General features: G+C 44.4%; 1 protein-coding gene across 1 annotated transcript; it reads left to right on the forward strand.

Annotated features, from left to right (window-relative positions):
* The first annotated feature begins 645 nt into the window (after positions 1–645).
* LOC136707824 (protein crumbs homolog 1-like) lies at positions 646–18,894 on the forward strand. Its single transcript, XM_066682088.1, has 12 exons — positions 646–694; positions 1,877–2,286; positions 3,138–3,441; positions 3,921–4,163; positions 5,371–5,936; positions 6,701–6,866; positions 7,618–7,814; positions 9,017–9,714; positions 10,442–10,483; positions 10,602–10,724; positions 14,071–14,347; positions 18,343–18,894. Exons 1-11 carry the CDS (start codon positions 646–648, stop codon positions 14,321–14,323), a joined length of 3,051 nt encoding a protein of 1,016 aa, XP_066538185.1. The 3' UTR covers positions 14,324–14,347; positions 18,343–18,894.
* Positions 18,895–23,736: the final 4,842 nt, after the last annotated feature.

The raw sequence follows: 23,736 nt of genomic DNA on the forward strand, positions 1-23,736 counted from the left end.
TGTGTTCTGACCTCTTTTTATAAGAGCAGAATTACTTTCCTCAGCAGTATGTGCTGATCGAATTTTGGAGATCGCTCTGACCAAAATATGACCAAAATATCACAGTGTGCCATCAACTTCAAGAACTGACCCGTCACTCACTGCCTGATATATGCCCCATCACCCCCTCAAAAAGGGACCACTGTAATCAAATCCTCAATGTTATTTAGTTCACCTGACAATGGTTTAAATTTTGTGGCTGATGCATGGACAAATAATGTACATTTTATCCAAACATTCTTGCACCCATGGTACAGAGGTAAAGTGTTAAGGAACATAGGACGAGCAGGTGTCCGCAACGTTTTTTTGTCACATAGTCCACCACATGAGTGTGTTTACACAAATAGCCAGGGTGTGTGTGTTACGTAAGGCCAGACGATGAAGTGAGGTGTGTATAAGCATGTGTGTAATGTGTGTAAAGTGTGTATGTGTGTGTGTGAGTGAGAGAGAGACGTCACACTGATTAGCAAGTGGCCCGGGATTCCATGTGTTAGGTGTGTAAGTGTATTAGTCTAATCCATTAGTTTAGACACACACACACACACACACACACACGGCTGAAGACGGCATTCAGATCCATTCGACTCTTCTTCACTCACTGAAGCCATGTCAGGACTAAAGTCTCTGTTCTGGACTTCACTTATCCTTTCTGCAGGTAAATATTCATGTGGTTTAAATATAATAATCACTGTTTTTATTTTCATTGGTCCTGCAGGTGTGAGAGCCCTGTGTAAAAGTCGTGACACCAATGGAATATTTGCAGTCTTTGGTTATGCCATGTTTAAAGTGTGTTCCCTTCTTTTACACATATTTAACCAGAGGTGTTCAGACATTTGCACACTGGACATTAGCGGTGTATGCCGCTGTTGAGCTGAAATATAAACAGTCACTGAGAGTGCCTTAATGTTATTTCTACCCAGAAATCAAATGTTTAAGTGTTTTAAAATATTTCTATCTTCAAGGTACATCATCAGGAGGGCAGTTTCTTCATATTTAAAGAGGAATGTCTCATTTTTAAGTCTCTGTGGCTCTGCTATAAAAGGAGAGTGAGGATTGTTACAGTGGATGCAGTGATGTTTGGAACTTATCATTTTGGCTTTAAGTCTAATACCATAGGTGTCCTGATTTATGAGACTATAAAAACTCTGTATTAATTACAGTAATATTAATACACTGTTGTACCATATGTGTTCATTATTAAGCTTTTAGAATTTGAAAATGAATTTATTTAAGACCCTTATTTATGAAATAAAACATTTAAACTTGTATTTTATGTTGGTAATTAGTTGTTTAGTGAGGTGTTTTCGTTGTAATACTTGGAATAGATAAATTTGCCAATAATTGACACATTAAATGTTCAGTTCAGTGCTGAAAATGCAGTTTTGAATTTAAGGACACCAGAGGGCGCTGTTTGATCCTGGTTAATATAAGCGCCACCTTAAACGTTAACACTGCATTAATGTTGGTAAAATACTTCTTTTCAGTCGCTAGATTATTTACTTTAATTTAGATTAACCTCAGAGTCATAGAAACACTTTGTCTTTTTCCTCAAAGCCCAGAGTCTCAGATGAGTTTTAACAGTGAGAAAGACAGTGGTTTGATTTTAAAGGCCACCAGGTGGCACTGTTTCACCACCACACAGTTCATAATTGTATAATACATAAATGAATCATCTTCTGAATAAAGCTGTATGAATAATAAGGCTATAGTAATTTAACCCCTCGTTACACACAGGCAGAGGTTCTAGGGAAGGAGACCTTTTGGGTTCTCACTAGCAGTTCAACCCAAAGTCACAATAAAACAAGGCTAACCCCACAACTCCCTATCCTCCCTGCAGGTGTCCTGGGAGAGGAGTCCTCAGGAGTGTGTGACAGTGAGCCATGTCAGAACGGCGGACTGTGTGTGGGGGTGGGCAGGGATGCTTATGTCTGTGAGTGTTCTACAGAGCCCCGTGGCGGGCGACTGTATGGGGGTCCGAGCTGCACCGAAGCTCTGCTGGGCTGTGATAAACCCCGCTGTCTGAACGGAGCCACCTGCATCCCCTTCCTCCAGGCTGGACGCCAGCGGTTCCGCTGCTCCTGCCCAGAGGGCTTCACTGGGACACGCTGCCAGACCTCCACAAGCTTCTCCTTCCTCAGGAAGGGCTTCCTCCTCATTCAGAGCCCCCTGCAGGATCTGCCAGGGACCCTCAACATCAGTATGAGCTTCAGGACCCTGCAGACCACTGCCACAGTGCTCTACAGTCAGGTACAGGATGGTTACTACACAAAGAGAGGTTAGAAATGACCGGATGTGTGAACTCATCCAGACCTAGACTTAAAACAAAGGACAGTGTCTTGGGTACCATCCTGTAATGGTGCTTTTCCACAGCATGGTACTTACTCAAATTGGCTCAGCTCGGCTCTACACACTTTTTGGGACCTGGTCCCTGGTTGGTTTTCCACTCTCATAGCTCCCCCCTGAAATGTATCGGGTGTCGTCTCAAACCCTGTCTCTAAGGGGAACAGGGGCTTGGGAAACCACAACAACGGCGGCGGTAATGTTAAGTGGTGTTTACTCATGGTGTATTGGCGTGTTGTTGTTTGGGACTGAACCCAGCTCCGTCATCAGTTCAGACAGATCAGTAGAGTTTGTTCCTTCCTTGTTGCAGCGTCCAGCTCTCGCTGGATTCTTTCGTTGGCCACTGATCCAAGGAGTGTTAGAACCTTTTCAAAAGACCACGGCGTAACTTTACAAGCTGCCGTTGTGAGTCGGATAAAAACAAATGTGATCTCTGCTGCAGCTGGAGATTTTACAGATGGAGAGTTGGTGCTGGACGTCTACGTTGCGTGGCGTAGAGTGACAAATCTCTATCGACAATCAGCACTCTGCACTGTTTACATGCCAGTTTAGTCCCTACTTGGCTCACTCTGAACCACGAGAGAACAGCGACTAAACATGAACTCGCTTCCAGAACCAGGACCTGATTTACCTGGTGGAAGAGGAGAACAGACCAATAAAGTTGAGCACAGTCAGTTGATTACAGTAGGTACCATGCAGTGAAACAGCACCATAAGATCAGCAGTAATGCTAACATGTTTTTATATCTATGCTACCAGATGGAAGACCACTCTGTGACACTGGAGCTTAGGGACGGCCGGCTGAGGCTCACTCTTCAGCAGCTTGGGAGCGTACAGACAGTTTCGGTGGAGGTGATGATGGAGGTGTCTGACGGTAATTGGCACTCTGTCCGCTCCTTCTTGGGTGGCGGCATGCTTGAACTTCGTCTTCTGGAGCAAAACTGTGCTCCTGAGACCTGCCAGAAGGTGGCATTGGTGGAGACGACTGAATTAAACTCACTACCAGAATTGGGCTCAGGACTCGCTCAAACTCAGAGTCTCTACATCGGAGGGACAGGGGACGGTAATGGATATTTCTACTTATAATATGTATACTTTCTCTCTCTCTCTCTCTCTCTCTCTCTATATATATATATATATATATATATATATATATATATATATATATATATATATACAGTCTGCATTGTGTCTTTCGTCTTTGGCACAGAGAACGTGATGCCTTTCTAGAAAATGAGTTCACTGTCTTTCGGCCGTCTGAGATGAGTTTGGGTCGATAGAACTCTTTTCTTGGTAAAGAGAATGCTTCTGTATAGAACCCTGAACACTTTGCATGATTAAAAGATTCTTTGCATCATGAAAAGGTTCTTCAGATTGATAAAGAACATGCTATAGCTTGTTCTAAGGGTTCTATACGCCACTAAAAAGGGTTCTTCTATTGTTACGATGTCAAGCTTGGATGTAAGCTCCAGATTTGATGACTTCTGCTCTCTATATCCTCAGAGTGATGTTTAAAATGAACGCGTGTCTACTTTGTCTCAGACGTGAGTTTGGAGGCTGCCCCTGCTTCATATTTCCTGGGCTGTGTGCGGGACGTCCGGCTGGACTCTCAGACCCTGCTCCCAGCCTCAGGAGTGGAGCAGGTGAACGTGAGTCCAGGCTGCAGTGAGACAGACGTCTGTCTGCACGCTCCCTGTCGGAACAGAGGACGGTGTCTCACTCTCGGCTGGCAGAGATACACCTGCGAGTGCCATCGGCCGTACGAGGGGAACGACTGCTCCGAGGGTAAGAGTAGGAATGTTGCATTTGTGACAGATTTCGAGTAAAAACAGCTGTAGCGGTAACTATCGCTGCTTCCGGCAGAATGAGGGTTTTTTAGAGGCCGGACAGACGTTCCAGAGATACAGAAGCTCACCTGATTATTCAATAACTACTATAAATTACTCAGTAACCATTTGTTAATATTCAGCAGAAAAGGAGTGTTTAAAGGTGAGGTTCACGATTTGAATCCAAAAACATGGTGTAAAAATCTCTGAGTATGTCTCCTCTCCATGTGCTGCTCTGCAGTCAGTTTGTGCTGGAAACCGCTCTAATGTGTTTACGAAGACCCACTGTCTGTAAATGGGTAAAAAGAAAAATGGTCTCGGTCCGGTATGCTAGGTTGTCTCTCTCTCCGCACACGGCATTATTTAGAAATAAATATAAGGTACTCAGTAAATTCTACAAATGACTTGTTCTAAGTCAATCCCCAATCTACTTTGACTTATTATTTAGTAAAAATCTTAAAGTACCCAATAACTATTCTGCATCTCTTCAGCAAATATAATAAATAATTCAGCAACCACTGTAAATTACACCATAAATAAAACAAATCATTTGCATTTGTGCAACTGTGATTTATTTAGAATCTGGTTTAAATGAAGTAGTATCAACTAGAAATGAGTTTGAAATTAATCTGTATTATTCCAATTTTTTTTGTATCTATTCGTTGTCAGAAAAAGCTTTTGCTGTTGCAGTTTCCTCAAGGGAATTGTTGGTATCCTCAAGGGAACATATACAGTACTTTTAATTAGGGACATAATTGTACCTTATTCTATATTAAATGTAGATTTTAAAGTTGTATTGATTTCTTTTGCCCCGTTTCATCTCCAGGACTTTTATTGTGTTCTTTTATTCTCCACAGTTGTATAATGAAAGATTACAGATATCCCCCTCTCCTTCTGGAGAAGAGAATGCAATGAACATTTAGGGAGCACAACTGGACTTTAACAACACTGCTCTACCTTTAGAGATACACTACACTGTTTGTACCTTTAATGAAAGTGATGTACCTGTACCGTACCTTTAATTCTGAGAGTGTATTGAAATAATATCCACTAGGATATACTCAGTACCCTATAAGGACCTATTAGACTAAAGTTTAATAAGATACTGATCTGTATTTCTGAGAGTTCTTGTGTTGCTAAAGTCCTGTGTCCTCGTTCCTGTGTAGAGCACACTACGGCCCGATTCGGAAGTGAGGATTCAGAGAGTTACGCCGTGTTTTCTGTGGACGATGATGAAGCTGATGCTGATGCTGGAGACTCATTCACCGTGTCCATGTTCGTCCGAACCCGTCGTCTCTGGGGTTTGCTCCTGGTTCTGTCCAACAGCACCAGCCAGTACTTGCGCCTGTGGGTGGAGGAGGGTAAGATTAAAGCTCAGATAAACAACTACGAGAGCCTCATGGGCCGGGACAGCATCAACGACGGGGATTTTCACCTGGTGAGTGTCTCCGTGGAGCCGGGGAAGCTGAGCCTGTCTCAGTCTACGAGACCTCAGGGGACCGTGGGCATCCGCAAGGTCATGGTCCAGTCCGGGGACAAGGTCCATGTTGGAGGTTTGCCAGAAAAAAAAGCCTCCCTGGCCTTCGGGGGATACTTTAAAGGCTGCATCCAGGACCTAAGACTGGGCTCCAGGCGGCTCCAGTTCTTCCGCCTCAGCTCCAGGACCAGGTCCTATCCTCTGGAGAGGCTGGAGAAGGTCACTAGAGGCTGCACTGGGGATAACTCCTGCAGTGTAAGAGAAAATATTATGTAATTCAATCTCAACACACTGCTATTCTCAGAGCACATGGATGATTAAAGGTGCCATATATAAATCCTGAGAAGGCAGATGTCAGTGTCCTGCCAGAACAATAAACAACAATAGTGCATCCCTTTAATGACAGTATACACTCACCCAGTCACTCAAACACTCACACCCGTGGATAGTTTCACATACTCACACCTGTGGACAGTTTCACACACTCACCCAGTCACTCACACACTCACACCTGTGGACAGTTTCACACACTCACCCAGTCACTCACACACTCACACCTGTGGACAGTTTCACACACTCACCCAGTCACTCACACACTCACACCTGTGGACAGTTACACACTCACCCAGTCACTCACACACTCATACCTGTGGACAGTTTCACACACTCACCCAGTCACTCACACACTCACACCTGTGGACAGTTTCACACACTCACCCAGTCACTCACACACTCACACCTGTGGACAGTTACACACTCACCCAGTCACTCACACACTCATACCTGTGGACAGTTCCACACACTCACCCAGTCACTCACACACTCACACCTGTGGACAGTTTCACACACTCACCCAGTCACTCACACACTCACACCTGTGGACAGTTTCACACACTCACCCAGTCACTCACACACTCACACCTGTGGACAGTTTCACACACTCACCCAGTCATGTATATAACTTAAATGCTTAATTATTTATTCAAGTGATAATGATCCTGTCCTCTTGTCTTCTGCAGCAAAACCCCTGCCTAAACAATGGCGTGTGCTATTCGATGTGGGATGACTTTAGCTGCAGTTGCCCTCCAAACACAGCAGGGCGGCGCTGTGAGGAGCTGAAGTGGTGTCACCTGTCGCCTTGTCCCTCCTCCGCCACCTGCTCCACACACACACAAGGCTTCGAGTGTGAGTATCAACTTTAAACCCAGAGGACCCAGAGGCTGGAGTATTGCCGTCGACACTGGACAGATGCTTCCACTCGTACACAAGGCTTCTCTCTCTAAAACTTACCGTAGTAACGTTTCTGTTTAATATTTAAAATAACTCATTAAATCTGACCTGTACAAATATTAGGTGTACAAATAAAAGTAACCTTTTTTTGTGTAACCTATAGTTCATTAATTAATTCATTGTCTGTAACCTTTATCCAGTTCAGGGCGGTGGTGGGTCGGAGCCTACCCAGAATTACTAGGCGCAAGGCAGGGAAACACTGTGCACAGCAAGGCTGTGTTTTAAATTTAATTAAGACGACACTGAACAAAAAGAAGTCAAATGTAAATGCTGAGAAAAACACTTTCTGCCAAAGCACAATCACACACCAAATATAAACAGTGTTTAGAAAATGAGAAGAACAAGCTCCCAGTGACATTAGAGAAATATCCCAGCTTTAATACTGGAGAATATTTACAGCACAAGCCTCATCACTGAACTCCGAGGGTCAAAAATTCAAACACAATATAATCATTCATTAATCATAATCATGGTAAAATGTACAATTAATTGTTATATTGATTTGCGCTCATATCGCCCAGCACTAGATAATGGGTAAATGTATATTTTCAGCAGTGAATGAGTTTTTACTGCTTCAAAGGACTGTTCCTGTAGTGGTTAAAGCTCTGAGGTATGAGGAATATCCCTTTTTCTCTCTGTTTTTCAGGCGTTACGAACGTGACACTTCATGAGGGAAGTCCTGTCATCACTTACAGAGGAAATGGGAAAATCCGTCAGTCACTGCACAGTGTCTCTCTGACTTTCCGCACGAGGAAACGTGATGCTACGCTGCTTCACGCTGAGAGAGAATCTGAGTTCATCACCATCTCCCTGGAGGACCAGCGCCTGGTTCTGGAACTGCAGGTCCAACATTTGGGTTTTGTTAAAGGCTTGCCAATAGAACTTAGACTACATTCAAAATAAAGGCAATCTAAAATGTAATATTCTCAGATGTATCCAATCAGACAAGACACAATTGCTTCTATAGATTTGCAAAGGTAGCAAGAGGCTAATGTAGCTAAAAAGCACGGGAAGGCTATACCTTAGCATTTAGCTCTGTGTAAATGACAGATAAAAATCATCACATGTGCCACATGTGCAAATCAAACTGCCGCCGTGAGCCACTCACACTTTAGTAAATCAAGCGAAATCAACCACGTATTTATTACTACTGGTTAAATTTAATATATGTCCCACCATTTTCTGATTTCTGATTTAAGGCTAATTTATGCACCTGCGTGAGCCTAGGGGCTAGGTTGTCGGGGGCAACAGCCCCTGGTAGGGTCTTCCAATTGGTCCTAGGTGATGAGCCAGACAAAGAGTGATCCATAAAGACCCAGATGAAAAGAAGAACAACAGAGACACAGCTTCCCTCACCCGGAGTAGTTGAGGTGGTTCGGGCATCTGGTCCAAATGCCTCCTGGACGCCTTCCTGGTGAGGTGTTCCGGGCATGTCCAATGGGGAGCAGGCCCCGGGGAAGACCAAGAACACACTGGAGAGACTACATATCTTGACTGGCCTGGGAACGCCTTGGTATACTCCCGGAGGAGCTGGAAACAGTGGCTGGGGAGAGGGAGATCTGGGTTTCTTTACTCAGACTGCTTCCCCCGCGACCTGGACTCTGATAAGCGGTTGATAATGGATGGATGGCTAGTATATGCTTCTGCGTCTAATGTACGCCATAAACAATGTTCCCGTTCTTCATAGTCACGTACCCTACGCTGTACTCTACGCTGTAGCCTGACACACACCTCACCAGAAATGCTACCTCACAATTCCATAGTGTCCCACTAGGGCAGCGCACCCCACAGTTTGAAGATCTTTGCCGTAAAAGCTGAAAGGGGGAGGTGAACGAGGAGGGTGGCTTTGGAATGTGTATAAAACCAAACCCCCATTGGAGAGATGAATACAAGAAAAAGGGTGGAGACAAGGTGGAGCGCGTTTGTCCGACACTGAAATGACAAGAGTTCGCAGGGCCTGTATAGGTCTTTACCTCTTAGAAAATCAACAACTACTTCTCCAACATTTTCACATGACTCTATTTAAGCTAACCATGTTGTTACAGGTGGGAGAGAGCGCACCCTTACTGCGGATTCAGAGTCGTGCAAGGGCAAGTGACGGACGTTGGCACAAAGCTGAATTGAAGATGGACAATCCGGCTCTCCAGAACACCCCCTGGACCATGGTTCTGGATCAGGATGAGGCCTTGGTGTCTGATGTGGCTTCTAGAAGCCTGGACTTTCTGAGGGAAGATGTTGACATCCTTCTGGGAGGTTTGGGACCTGGTGCCAGTTTTGAGGGATGTCTTGGTTCGGTGGAGATTGGTGGACTTTTACTGCCTTTCTACAACCAAAGTGAGCTCAATCTTCCCAGACCTCAGGAGGAGCAGTTTTTGAGGGCTTCAGGACATCCAGTCTTCGGTTGCCGAGGCTCTGGAGTCTGCGATCCCAACCCTTGCCAGAACGGGGGTGAATGTGAGGATCTTTTTGACCTCTATCAGTGCCACTGCCCCTCTTTTTGGTCCGGACGAACCTGCGAAACCAAGATGGATGCCTGCCTCTCGGAGCCCTGTGTCCATGGCTCCTGTATGGCGAGTGCCCTGGGTTACGAGTGCCTGTGTGAGCCGGGATACAGCGGTGAACGATGTGAGCAGGAGATGGACATGTGTGCTGGACACAAGTGCCATAACGGAGGGACCTGCCTGAGAGGACTCAAACAGTTCGCCTGCCTCTGCCCCAGGAACACAACCGGGCCCCTGTGCAAGTGAGTGGGGTTATATAAAATCATGCAGAAGGATCACTGAATTACCAACCCCTACCTTTTATCTACTTTTAATGTCCATTTAATCAGCTCCACTGACCAGACAGGAGCACTTTGTAGTTACAGACTGTAGTTTGCATACTCTATTTCCCCCTTTCCTCCTGTTCTTCAGCGCTCAGGACCCCCACAGAGCAGGTGTGATGTGGTGGTGGATCATTCTCAGCACTGCAGTGACACTGACATGGTGGTGGTGTGTTAGTGTGTGTGTTGTGTTGGTGCGAGTTAATCAGACACAGCAGTGCTGCTGGAGTTTTTAAACCCTGTGTCCACTCTCTGTCCACTCTGTGAGACACTCCTCCCTCGTTGGTCCACCTTGTAGATGTAAAGTCAGAGACAGTAGTTCAACTGTCGCTGCACAGTGTGTGTCAGTCGTCCTCCACCACATCATACCTGCTCTGTGGGGGTCCTGAGCGCTGAAGAAAAGGGGGAAAGGGGTACTACGGACTAAAGTCTATAATAATAGAACTATAGAGTGCCCCAGTGGGGACGTTATGGGTGACGTCATGTCTCTCTAGCATACTTCTGGCATTGTACATGGTGCAGTGTTGGTCAGTGAGTTTTCTGCAGAGATTATAAGCTGTGGTTGACGTCAAAGACCTTCACAATCCCTTATATGTAGATTGTCCCTTTGTTTTTCAGACAATAACTAGCTTCTCTTTGTTTATTTCAGTCAAAGAGTTCCAGAACTGCCGTGGTACATCGACAGGATCCCGTGAGTGACATCTTTAACCACATCCACCAGCACTTTTGATTAGATTTTATAGTTTTTTGAGTGAACAGATCAGAGGAACGGACGAGTTTGATTAAGGATTATTGTGTCTGTGATGTAGATATCCAAAGCTGCCGGTGTCAGTGTGTGGGAACGAGAGGTGGAATTACAGCTGCTTTAATGGAGGAAACTGCTCGACTCTGGAGGACACATGCGACTGTCTCTCTGGTTTCACTGGACAGTGGTAAGAGTCCTGCTGCATGGGCACCTATAATTCAAAAGTCTGTGTGGGTTTTCGCCAGATGACTGTCTGTGAGGAGTGTGGTGTGTTCTCCCTGTGTCTGCGTGGGTTTCCACCAGGTGCTCCAGTTTCCTCCTACACTCCAAAAACACACGTTTGTAGGTGGATTGGCAACTCAAAAGTGTCCGTAGGTGTGGGTGAATTAATATATTTGGGTTTCTGTCAAATTTTTCACTAAGGAAACTGCAGCAGAAAAATACTAAAAGGGCTGTGTTTCCATACACTACCCCTTTATGAATGAACTTTCAATGACAGAGTGCAGTGCACAGACATTTTCAGATCAACTCTGGATTCAGCATTTCAGAATGACCAAAGCATTTAAAAAGCTGAGAAAGATCCAGCAGAGTAGGACAAAACCAGCAGGAAAATGCGATAAAGACTTGCTGAACACTTTTCACATCACAAAATTGATTTAATATTGTTTGTTGAGGCTTGTGAATCGTTTCTGTCGTATTTAACATTCTTAATGTTTTGGCAGGGAACTAAAAACGCTGTATGGTCTCTGACTTGTGCGCAGTGCTGTAAACATGCACTAAAATAAGCTCAGGTGCTGATATGAAAGCCATAGAAGCCCACTTCTGCCACGTAAATATAATAATAAAAAAGGCACAGATTTGTTTTCATTAATATGCAAGTTGCAGTCTCAATATTTTGAGGTACTATCTCAGAAATAATGACATAGCAGTGGCGGATGCTGGTCTTTCAAGGAGGGGAAGCTCAATTTCGGCCTACATCATAAAATGTGTCGGTTTATTTATACATAAATTCTATCCTCCGTTCTTTTTAAAGACAATGATCTGTGACCCTGTCGTACCAACAAGGCATCTTTTCCAGGGACTTGACTAGTGTCCTCTCAATGGCCAGCAGAGCTAGGCTGCTTAAACGGCCTTGGCCCATGTGAAGTGTGTCCGCCTGTGAGTGCTTTGTGACGGTGGAGGGGCTCAGCAGCACCCGCTGGACAGAAACTGCGATAGAAGTCAGAAAGAGTGATAGAAGTCAGTCTCCAAACACAAGCAGCTACAAAAAAACCACCAGAAATAGAAGTGCTGCTAAGAGGATTAAGAAAGTCTCTGGTTCAACTCAGAACAGAATGAAAATGTAATGCTCCCACGAATCTTTACACCAAAGGATCGCTGATTCGCTCATTTTGATGTCAATCAAAAAGGGATTCAGCCTCAGACAGATCATTCAATCATCATGCAGAAGCTGAGCGTCCAGGCCAGCCGAGGCCAGCCCACTGCCCCATAGACCCCCAGAGACGCTGAGCGTCCGATGGGCGGGACAAAGCCCAGCATTTATCCAATGACTCGTCTCGTTTTACTGCACTTCGCTGCTTCGCTATTGAACTCTATGGATGCTGTTTAAAGCACCGTGAATCTGCGGGAATGACTGAGAGGAAAGCCACATCTTTACCAGTGATAAGAAGCTGATTCTGAACAAAAGTTGAGCGCGTTGTAGTGCATATTTATTCAATGACATGTACATACAACAGTATATATTTTTGATCACTTATTTTTTTACATTTTAGGGGAAGCTGAGCTTCCCTTGCAGTCTTAGAGCAATCGCCTCTGTGACATAGTATCTCAAATATTGACTTAATATATTGAGATACTATATACAGTTATATATATTGACTTAATATCTCAAGATAATGAGAGTGTATCTCTATATATGACATCAGTATATAAGTGAATATACTGAGAGAGTATACTATCTAAATATATAGATTTAGTATCTCAAAATATTGAGATACTTATATATTTAAAAAAAACTTGGTCCCTTATTTATTAGTATTTCAAGTCTTGGAAATGGGCTTCTATAGAAAGCAGAGTGGTCCTAAAGCATGGCCAGGAGGGAAAAGGAGAGTCGGGGTTAGTCTTTTTCACACCTCATCTGAGCATAAAACTACTTTCGATGGAATTTTTGTGCCTTTTCCATTCAGGTGTTTTTTAAGCATATTTTCAAAAACCCACGTGTGTGTCCATTAACATCAGTGATGAATGTGCTGCCTAACAGCCCATCGCACTAACCCCAGATTCACACTAGAGGGCGACACAGCAAAAGGTGACTATCATGTCCTGTAAGAGAGGGAGATCCGTGGCCGCAGTAAAATGATTGACAGTTCCTCAGAACAATCACATACACACTGTGCACACCCGCAGGCCACATCAGGAGTGGCCCTGGGGTGACATGAGCAACGTGTCGCCCTCTAGTGTGAACGTAGTGTAAGAGCCCTTTCATCAGGGGCCGGTTTTTCACAGATTGAATCCTGATCCAAACTTGCCAGATAATCAAATCCCAGTTGTGTGTCACATTTTTCCCCCAACATTTTTAGACTGAATAAAGCTGATCCATACATCGCAGGATACGTATTTCTAGATCTAAATTTTCCGTGCTTTTAAAACTCCACTATATGTCCCTCTGCTGGACAAATCATATTTTATCTTTAAATGTTTATGATTGAGTGTTTAAAATAATTTTTACAGAACAGGCTTATTTTCCTGTCAATTTTGCACAAAGTGTGTCCTCAGAATTTGTCAATCCATTTTTAATCCACCTCTCAGGGATCAAAATCATCCTGGTATCTGGTATCAAAAATTTCTGAAAAAGCCAGTTGTAGCATGTAATACTGATTAAATGCTAGATTTAACGTGAAGTGATGTTTACTCATGGTGTATTGGTGTGTTGTTGTTGTTGTTGTTTGGGACTGAACACAGCTCCGTCATCAGTTCAGACAGATCAGTAGAGTTTGTTCCTTCCTTGTTGCAGCGTCCAGCTCTTGCTGGATTCTTTCGCTGGCCACTAATCCAAGGAGCGTTTGAACCTCTTCAAAAGACCACGGTGTAATTTTACGAGCTGCCGTCGTGAGTCACATAAAAACAAAAGTGATCTCTGCTGCAGCTAGAGATTTTACAGATGGAGAGTTGGTGCTGGACGTCTGCGTTGTGTGGCGTAGAGTGTCGACTCTCTCTGGACAATCAGCGCTCTGCGAGGTTTACACGCCACGGTTTAGTCCCTACTTGGCTCGCTCTGAACCACGAGAGAACAGTGACTTAACAAAAGCCTGCTTATAGAAACCAGGACCAGATTTACCTGGTGGAGGAGGGGAAAAGCCCAATAGAGTAGAGACCATCCAGTGGAAAAGCATCATTATTTTGGGGGCTTTGTGTGTGATGGGGGAGATTGGGAGACAATAAACAAGGGATAAAAAGATTTCCAGGATGTCCCAGCTTTGAGGACATGGTCATGCCTTTTGAGAGTGTGTTTCTGAGAGGTTTTGTTTCCTCAGGTGTGAGCAGGAGCTAGACGAATGCGCCTCAAATCCGTGTCTGAATGGGGGCTACTGCAGAAACCTCATCAACAAGTTCCAGTGCATGTGTGAGATGAGTTTCGCAGGGGAACACTGCCAGATTGACGTCAGTGACTTCTACCTCTACATTTTCTTGCTCCTGTGGCAGAACATCTTCCAGCTGCTGTCCTATCTCATCCTCCGGCTTGATGACGATCCCGAGATCGAGTGGAACGCCGCCAATGACGAGTAGAAAACAGGAGAACAGCATTCCTGAGTATGTCCTCACAAACAAGGATTTACCACGTAATGATGACAGAGTACGGTAGATTCCATATTAGGGGTTTCTGATAAAGTGGCCAGTGAGTGTCAGTAGAGGGGGGGTGTTTCTGATAAAGTGGCCAGTGAGTGTCAGTAGAAGTGGGGTGTTTCTGATAAAGTGGCCAGTGAGTGTCAGTAGAAGGGGGGTGTTTCTGATAAAGTGGCCAGTAAGTGTCAGTAGAGGGGGTTGTTTCTGATAAAGTGGCCAGTGAGTGTCAGTAGAGGGGGGTGTTTCTGATAAAGTGGCCAGTGAGTGTCAGTAGAAGGGGGGTGTTTCTGATAAAGTGGCCAGTGAGTGTCAGTAGAGGGGGTTGTTTCTGATAAAGTGGCCAGTGAGTGTCAGTAGAGGGGGGTGTTTCTGATAAAGTGGCCAGTAAGTGTCAGTAGAGGGGGGGTGTTTCTGATAAAATGGCCAGTGAGTGTCAGTAGAGGGGGGTGTTTCTGATAAAGTGGCCAGTGAGTGTCAGTAGAGGGGGGTGTTTCTGATAAAGTGGCCAGTGAGTGTCAGTAGAGGGGGGTGTTTCTGAAAAAGTGGCCAGTGAGTGTCAGTAGAGGGGGTTGTTTCTGATAAAGTGGCCAGTGAGTGTCAGTAGAGGGGGGTGTTTCTGATAAAGTGGCCAGTGAGTGTCAGTAGAGGGGGTTGTTTCTGATAAAGTGGCCAGTGAGTGTCAGTAGAGGGGGGTGTTTCTGATAAAGTGGCCAGTGAGTGTCAGTAGAAGGGGGGTGTTTCTGATAAAGTGGCCAGTGAGTGTCAGCAGAGGGGGGGTGTTTCTGATAAAGTGGCCAGTGAGTGTCAGTAGAGAGGGGTTGTTTCTGATAAAGTGGCCAGTGAGTGTCAGTAGAGGGGGTTGTTTCTGATAAAGTGGCCAGTGAGTATCAGTAGAGGGGGGTGTTTCTGATAAAGTGGCCAGTGAGTGTCGGTAGAAGGGGGGTGTTTCTGATAAAGTGGCCAGTGAGTATCAGTAGAGGGGGGTGTTTCTGATAAAGTGGCCAGTGAGTGTCAGTAGAAGGGGGGTGTTTCTGATAAAGTGGCCAGTGAGTGTCAGTAGAGGGGGTTGTTTCTTATAAAGTGGACAGTGAGTGTCAGTAGAAGGGGGGTGTTTCTGATAAAGTGGCCAGTGAGTGTCAATAGAGGGGGGTGTTTCTGATAAAGTGGCCAGTGAGTGTCAATAGAGGGGGTTGTTTCTGATAAAGTGGCCAGTGAGTGTTAGTAGAGGGGGGTGTTTCTGATAAAGTGGACAGTGAGTGTCAGTAGAAGGGGGGTGTTTCTGATAAAGTGGCCAGTGAGTGTCAGTAGAAGGGGGGTGTTTCTGATAAAGTGGCCAGTGAGTGTCAGTAGAGGGGGGGTGTTTCTGATAAAGTGGCCAGTAAGTGTCAGTAGAGGGGGTTGTTTCTGATAAAGTGGCCAGTGAGTGTCAGTAGAAGGGGGGTGTTTCTGATAAAGTGGCCAATGAGTGTCAGTAGAGGGGGGTGTTTCTGATAAAGTGGCCAGTGAGTGTCAGTAGAGGGGGTTGTTTCTGATAAAGTGGCCAGTGAGTGTCAGCAGAGGGGGGGTGTTTCTGATAAAGTGGCCAGTGAGTGTTAGTAGAGGGGGGTGTTTCTGATAAAGTGGCCAGTGAGTGTCAGTAGAAGGGGGGTGTTTCTGAAAAAGTGGTCAGTGAGTGTCAGTAGAGGGGGGTGTTTCTGATAAAGTGGCCAGTGAGTGTCAGTAGAGGGGGGTGTTTCTGATAAAGTGGCCAGTGAGTGTCAGTAGAGGGGGGGTGTTTCTGATAAAGTGGCCAGTGAGTGTCAGTAGAGGGGGTTGTTTCTGATAAAGTGTCCAGTGAGTGTCAGTAGAGGGGGGTGTTTCTGATAAAGTGGCCAGTAAGTGTCAGTAGGGGGAGGTGTTTCTGATAAAGTGGCCAGTGAGTGTCAGTAGAAGGGGGGTGTTTCTGATAAAGTGGCCAGTGAGTTTCAGTAGGGGGGGGGTGTTTCTGATAAAGTGGCCAGTGAGTGTCAGTAGAAGGGGGGTGTTTCTGATAAAGTGGCCAGTGAGTTTCAGTAGGGGGGGGGTGTTTCTGATAAAGTGTCCAGTGAGTGTCAGTAGAGGGGGGTGTTTCTGATAAAGTGGCCAGTAAGTGTCAGTAGGGGGAGGTGTTTCTGATAAAGTGGCCAGTGAGTGTCAGTAGAAGGGGGGTGTTTCTGATAAAGTGGCCAGTGAGTGTCAGTAGAGGGGGGGTGTTTCTGATAAAGTGGCCAGTGAGTTTCAGTAGGGGGGGGGTGTTTCTGATAAAGTGTCCAGTGAGTGTCAGTAGAGGGGGGTGTTTCTGATAAAGTGGCCAGTAAGTGTCAGTAGGGGGAGGTGTTTCTGATAAAGTGGCCAGTGAGTGTCAGTAGAAGGGGGGTGTTTCTGATAAAGTGGCCAGTGAGTTTCAGTAGGGGGGGGGTGTTTCTGATAAAGTGGCCAGTGAGTGTCAGTAGAAGGGGGGTGTTTCTGATAAAGTGGCCAGTGAGTGTCAGTAGAGGGGGTGTTTCTGATAAAGTGGCCAGTGAGTGTCAGTAGGGGGAGGTGTTTCTGATAAAGTGGCCAGTGAGTGTCAGTAGAAGGGGGGTGTTTCTGATAAAGTGGCCAGTGAGTTTCAGTAGGGGGGGGGTGTTTCTGATAAAGTGGCCAGTGAGTGTCAGTAGAGGGGGGGTTGTTTCTGATAAAGTGGCCAGTGAGTGTCAGTAGAGGGGGGGGGGTGTTTCTGATAAAGTGGCCAGTGAGTGTCAGTAGAGGGGGTGTTTCTGATAAAGTGGCCAGTGAGTTTCAGTAGAGGGGGGGTTGTTTCTGATAAAGTGGCCAGTGAGTGTCAGTAGAGGGGGGGGGTGTTTCTGATAAAGTGGCCAGGGACAGTAATATCTAAATGAACTGCAGCCGTGTTGTAGCTGAAGAGTTATATTTATTTCAGAAGTGTTTTTTGTGCCTTACACTTTGCAAAATATTTTTTCATGTATTTAAAATTGCAAAGTGCAGCGTTACTAAACACACAGAACAAAGTCGTCCAGGTTTGCGTGGGGTGAAGTGTGCGGATATTTCAGAGCCTGTGGAAGAGTATTCTCGTGTTCTGAGTATGCCAGGGCCTCCGTGTGTTTACTTTGGCCTGGAAGGTCCAGTGCTGTCTCTAAACTGCTCTCTTTTACCTTAAATGGAAAAGTGAAGGGGCTGTGATGTCATTTGACTTTGTGAAGTGGCGCCCTCTGGAGGTCTAGAAGGGAATGGCTTTACAATTCAATGCAAACTTCACATGCAGTATTAAGGCAGACTGCTTTGCCCAGTGATTTCCCCAGTGTAATCTAACTGTGATGTGTTTTATAAGGCAGGGACAATACAAGGTTTATCTTCTGTGCGTATAATTCAAATTAATAGTTTATTTATCAAGACATCTTTGTCTGATTGGTGTAAACACCCTGGATGTGGTGCTGCTGGTCCACTGTCGGTGCTGTAAACTCCAAGTGAACCAAGAGTCTCCCATAAATTAAATATGTTTATTTACAGATCTGGTCCACTTTAGCGTGCATGTCTTTCATGGCTGTGCTGGATGTGGCAAACTGTACCTGAGACAGAAGTGGCTCAGAAAGAATCATATAGCGACCTGTGACTGGTCTGATGTTTATATTTTTTATATATCCTGTGGTGGGTGGTGTTATCATTCCCTGTGGAGAGTGGGCCGGGAAAATCAAGGATGTGGGTCAAGCCAAGGCCAGAATCATTTTGTTATCAGGAAAGCCTTGATTGCTGAATTGATATTAGAACAGAGTTCCATTTCAACACAGTTCAAACATGACCCAACAAGCGCGGGCTACAAATCATGGGTTCAACATGTTCATGCGCTCTTGGAGGGCAGATTCTGTGTCGGATAAATGTGGGCAACCCAGTAACTCTCTATATTTGAGGTCCACATGGGTCATAGTGCGTTGTGTCCTGTCCAGACAGGCCCTAGGCCCCATCAGCTTCACTGACCCTGGATGACCTCTGTATATGGGACCTACATTGACCCCAGCTGCCCATATGTTGAGTAACAGCTGGAATTACGACACTACAACCAGAGGTGGTCAATGTTTACGTTTACTCAAGTACATATTGTGAAATACAAATGGTTTCCGGTTTCCTGTGTGTGTAATGGTGTTTAATGTCAATGCAGGCCAGTGACTGGGTCATTCCACTAACTCTGGAGCTGTAGCTTTTTATTTCACACCACGATGACCAGGCACTGGACGCTCTGACGATGTTCTGCCCACAGCATCCTTGCTCAGGACTTCTTATACTTCGTAAATGTACCAGCAATGATATCAAACATTGAACACCTGTAATATATAGATCACAAATAAATTTCTGTTGCAGATATCAGTTAGAGCACATCTGTGCAATTTATGTAGCTACATGGGTGAAAATCAGGGCGTGTCTAGACCACTTGTTGCATTTGAGTGCACACAGGGTCTGCTCATCTAGTAAAAAGCTTGTTATATGAAGTGGTTTAATGAAGAACAAATTAACACTCGAGGGATTTGTATTAATTGCATTCATTCTGTTTATGTGCAAGTCCTTGAATAAATAAAAACAGAAATTTCCTCAGTTCTGCACCATTTGCCTCCACATTTCTTCCTCTGATACATGTGAAAATGTGAAAGAACTGTGTAGTAGAGGTCTGTGCGGAATCGATTTTTTAAATCCTTCTCCTGGTAGACTTTATCTGAATCCCACCAAAAATCAGCAGCATTCGTCCAGCTCCTGCCTGCAACAGAGAGGTTTCCACCTGCTCCCGCCTGCGCTGTCCTGCATACTTCACAAAAAATCAGCTTCTTTTTTTGAAAATAATACAGTAGCTCTCTCTTAAAAAGGACTGCTGGAAAAAGATCTTCCTATGCACTGCCTCACAAGGGTTACATGGAGATGTGGATATATGAACATGGGTGTACACATACAGATGCACGCACACACACACACACACACACACGAAAACAATGAACCATAAACAGACTCCAACATTTTTGCAGCACAGTAACACACAGTTCATGTGGTGTACACAGGTTTTGCTGCTTCACAAATATTTAGAATGTGTTTGTTCATTCATTAATTCAGTGTCTGTAACCCTTATCCAGTTCAGGGTGGCGGTGGTTCCAGAGCCTACCCAGAATCACTGGGCGCACACCCCTGGAGGGGGCACCAGTCCTTCACAGGACGACACACACTTACACATTCACTCACACCTACGGACAATTTTGAGTCGCCAATCTACCCATCAACGTGTGTTTTTGGACTGTGGGAGGAAACCCACGCGGACACAGGAAAAACACACCACACTCCTCACAGCCAGCCTCCTGAAGCGGTACTCAAATACGATTTAGCTGTATTTTCTTATATTAATTATGGATGGTAATTATTGTCTGTGAGGAGTTGGTGTGTTCTCCCCATGTCTGCGTGGGTTTCTTCCGGGTGCTCCGGTTTCCTCCTACAGTCCAAAAACACACGTTGATAGTGTGGTGTATTCCCGCCTTGCACCCAATGATTCCAGGTAGGCTCTGGACCCACCGCAACCCTGAACTGGATAAGCACTTACACATAATGAATGGATGAATGGTAATTATTGTGAGATTATTATATTTTATACAACTTTTATACAGATTTTCAAAACAGACGTCGTCCCATTCTCATGGTTACTGGATTGGTTTACAGCCTGCCCCCACAGGTCACACAGGTCCTTCAGACCTCTAGTGTGCAATTACTGACAGTTCCTAATTTAATACCACATTGTCTACAACTGAATGTTTAATAAACGACAGGCTTACATGTTCAGGAGATGTTCTGCTCTTATTTGAATGTTCTTCAGTGAAAATAGCTATCATTCTGCTGCTGAAGTGGTTGTTGATGCCACACAGTTCCAAGGCCTTAGAACCCTGGATTCAACCCTCCTCTCAGGTCACTGTGAGGAACTTGGTGTGTTGGGTAATGCTAGGTCATTTGGCTGTGTCCACAGGTAACAGTGTGAGTGAGGTTACTGGGTGAGTGAATGATGCTCTGCCATGCACTTGCATATGCTGTAATAGATGTTTGTGATATTGATATATGGCTGACCTTTATTTGAAAATGAAAAAATTTGTCACATACATGTCATTTTAAGGTGGATAAGAGGGAAATCCATGTATTCTAATATATCGTCACTGTCCAAAACATGTATCTCCATGTTTGTGGATGTTTACTACATCATTTGAACACAGCAGCTGTTCTTCACACTGTGTGAACATTTCATGATGAATGGACCAATAGCGGGCGACACACAGCTCCAGTGACCTGGAGGTTGTGGGTTTGAGTCCCGCTCCGGGTGACTGTCTGTGAGGAGTTTGGTGTGTTCTCCCCATGTCCACATGGGTTTCCTCTCACAGTCCAAAAACACACGTTGGTAGGTGGATTGGTGACTAAAAGTGTCTGTAGGTGTGAGTGTATGAGTGAATGTGTGAGTTTGTGTCACCCTGTGAAGGACTGGTGCACTCTCCAGGGTGTGTTCCCACCTTGCGCCAAGCGATTCCGGGTAGGCTCCAGACCCACTGCGACCTGGAATTGGATAAGAGCTTACAGACAATGAATGAATAGACCAATAGGAATCCTCCAAAATTACTTGGAATAAAATGTTTACATAGACTTTCATTAAAATTTAAGATTATTTCCTTCTTCTATAAAGTTGCTATTTTGGACATGATATAAGATCTCATACATTTGAAATTTATATACATCATTTCCATGTACAAACCAGATTCCAAAAAAGTTGGGACACTAAACATTCATTCATTCATTCATTCATTCATTATCTGTAACCGCTTATCCAATTCAGGGTCGCGGGTGTCCAGAGCCTACCTGGAATCATTGGGCGCAAGGCGGGAATACACCCTGGAGGGGGCGCCAGTCCTTCACAGGGCAGGACACTAAACAAATTGTGAATAAAAACTGAATGCAATGATGTGGAGAAGGAAAATGTCAATATTTTATTCGTAATAGAACATAGACGACAGATCAAAAGTTTACTCTGAGTAAATGTAACATTTTAAAGGAAAAATATGTTGATTCAAAATTTCACAGTGTCAGAAAATCCCAAAAAAGTTGGGACAAGTAGCAATAAGTGGCTGGAAAAAGAAAATTGAGCATATAACGAACAGCTGGAAGACCAATTAACACTAATTAGGTCAATTGACAACATGATTGGGTATAACAAGAGCTTCTCAGAGTGTGTGTCTCTCTGAAGCCAAGATGGTAAGAGGATCACCAATTCCACCATTGTTGCACAGAAAGATAGTGCAGCAAAACCAGAATGGTGTTACCCAGCGTAAAATAGCAAAGACTTTTAAGTTATCATCATCAACCGTGCATAACATCATCAAAAGATTCAGAAACAATTGCTGTGCGTAAGGGTCAAGGCCGTAAAACTCTACTGGATGCTCGTGATCTCCGGGCCCTTAAATATCACTGCACCTCAAACAGGAATGCCACTGTCAAGGAAATAACAGAATGGGCTCAGGAATACTTCCAGAAAGCATTGTCAGTGAACACAATCCACCGTGCCATCCGCCGTTGAAACTCAGCTGAAACTCTACAGTGCAAAGAGGAAGCCATTTCTAAGCAAGCTCCACAAGCTCAGATGTTTTCACTGGGCCAGGGGTCTTTTAAAATGGAGTGTGCCAAAATGGAAGACTGTTCTGTGGTCAGATGAGTCACGATTTGAAGTTCTTTATGGAACACTGGGACGCCATGTCGTCTGGACCAGAGAGGACAAGGATAACCCAAGATGTTATCAATGCTCCGTTCAGAAGCCTGCATCACTGATGGTATGGGGTTGCATGAGTGCCTGTGGCATGGACAGCTTGCATGTCTGGAAAGGCACCATTAATGCAGAGAACTATGTTCAGGTTCTAGAACAACATATGCTCCCATCTAGACGTCATCTCTTTCAGGGAAGACCCTGCATTTTTCAACAAGATAATGCCAGACCACATTCTGCAGCAATCACAACATCATGGCTACGTAGGAGAAGGATCCGGGTACTGAAATGGCAGCCTGCAGTCCAGATCTTTCACCTATAGAGAACATTTGGCGCATCATAAAGAGGAAGGTGCGACAAAGAAGGCCCAAGACGATTGAACAGTTAGAGGCCTGTATTAGACATGAATGGGAGAGCATTCCTATTTCTAATCTTGAGAAACTGGTCTCCTCTGTCCCCAGACGTCTGAGTGTTGTAAGAAGAGGGGATGCCACACAGTGGTAAAAAATGGCCCTGTCCCAACTTTTTTGGGATTTGTTGACGCCATGAAATTTTGAAACAACATATTTTTCCCTTAAAATGATACATTCTCTGAGTTTAAACTTTTGATCTGTGCTTTGTTATTAGTTCTATTCTGAATAAAATATTAGAAGTTGGGACCTCCATATCATTGCATTTAGTTTTTATTCACAATTTGTTTAGTGTCCCAACTTTTTTGGAATCCGGTTTGTATTTGATTTCTGTATGGGCTTCTCCAGAGCAACAGCACAGCACTGAAATACCAGGGTAGTATTCTGAAACGGACTTCACTGAACATTGTTAGCAACTTGATTTTGACTTTTGAAAACTAAAGTAGGAAAAACTTTATCATTGTTTGCTTCCGCACATTTGCCCTATAAAACTCGATGGCCACTGACCCTGGACAGTATCAGAGAAGAGGGGAACAAACTTGTCTGGGACCTTAACTGACTCCTGTTTTGACGTTCAATCATGCGCTGAAATGTTTACTCTGTCCACATGATCAGAGGGCAAGGGGGACTGGACACAGTGGACTCATAGACAAAATGAATTTCCAGAAGCAACTTGAATAAATGAGGTACACTCTAAGGATTAGCTCCAAAATTAGCCATTTCTGACACGAGAAAATTTTAGAAGCACTTCAGTCCAAACATCATATTTACACTTCACTGCAGACCAAGATGAGCTTCTGATAATTTTTCAAATTTAGCTACAAAGCTAGCATAGCTTACATGCAGCATATAAAATACTATGGAGTCGGCACAACACTAATTTCCATAGGTTAGCATATTAGCTATATCCCAGAGTCTGGACACAGTGAACACCACAAACAAAAGAAATTAATTTTAAATAGACAAGGCTCTGTCTCAATATTAGCTTAAACATTAGCTGTTTCTTACAAATGTACAAAAATTAAAGAAGCACTTCCCTCCAAAAAATTATCACATATACATTCTACAACTAACTGCAGACAGGATTTAAGATGCTGATTCCACAATTTAGTTAGCATATAGCTAATAGCTAACATTTCATTTCTCAACATATTTTTAGGGAACAA

The sequence above is a fragment of the Hoplias malabaricus genome, chromosome 9, assembly GCF_029633855.1.
Source record: "Hoplias malabaricus isolate fHopMal1 chromosome 9, fHopMal1.hap1, whole genome shotgun sequence".
In the NCBI taxonomy this organism is placed as follows: Eukaryota; Metazoa; Chordata; class Actinopteri; order Characiformes; family Erythrinidae; genus Hoplias; species Hoplias malabaricus.

Excerpts from the sequence above, each read along its gene's own strand:
- LOC136707824 (XM_066682088.1), top strand. The coding sequence starts at position 646 with ATGTCAGGACTAAAGTCTCTGTTCTGGACTTCACTTATCCTTTCTGCA. Across the intron at positions 3,442-3,920 it reads CATCGGAGGGACAGGGGACG|ACGTGAGTTTGGAGGCTGCC; the intron begins GTAATGGATATT and ends ACTTTGTCTCAG. Across the intron at positions 7,815-9,016 it reads GCCTGGTTCTGGAACTGCAG|GTGGGAGAGAGCGCACCCTT; the intron begins GTCCAACATTTG and ends ATGTTGTTACAG.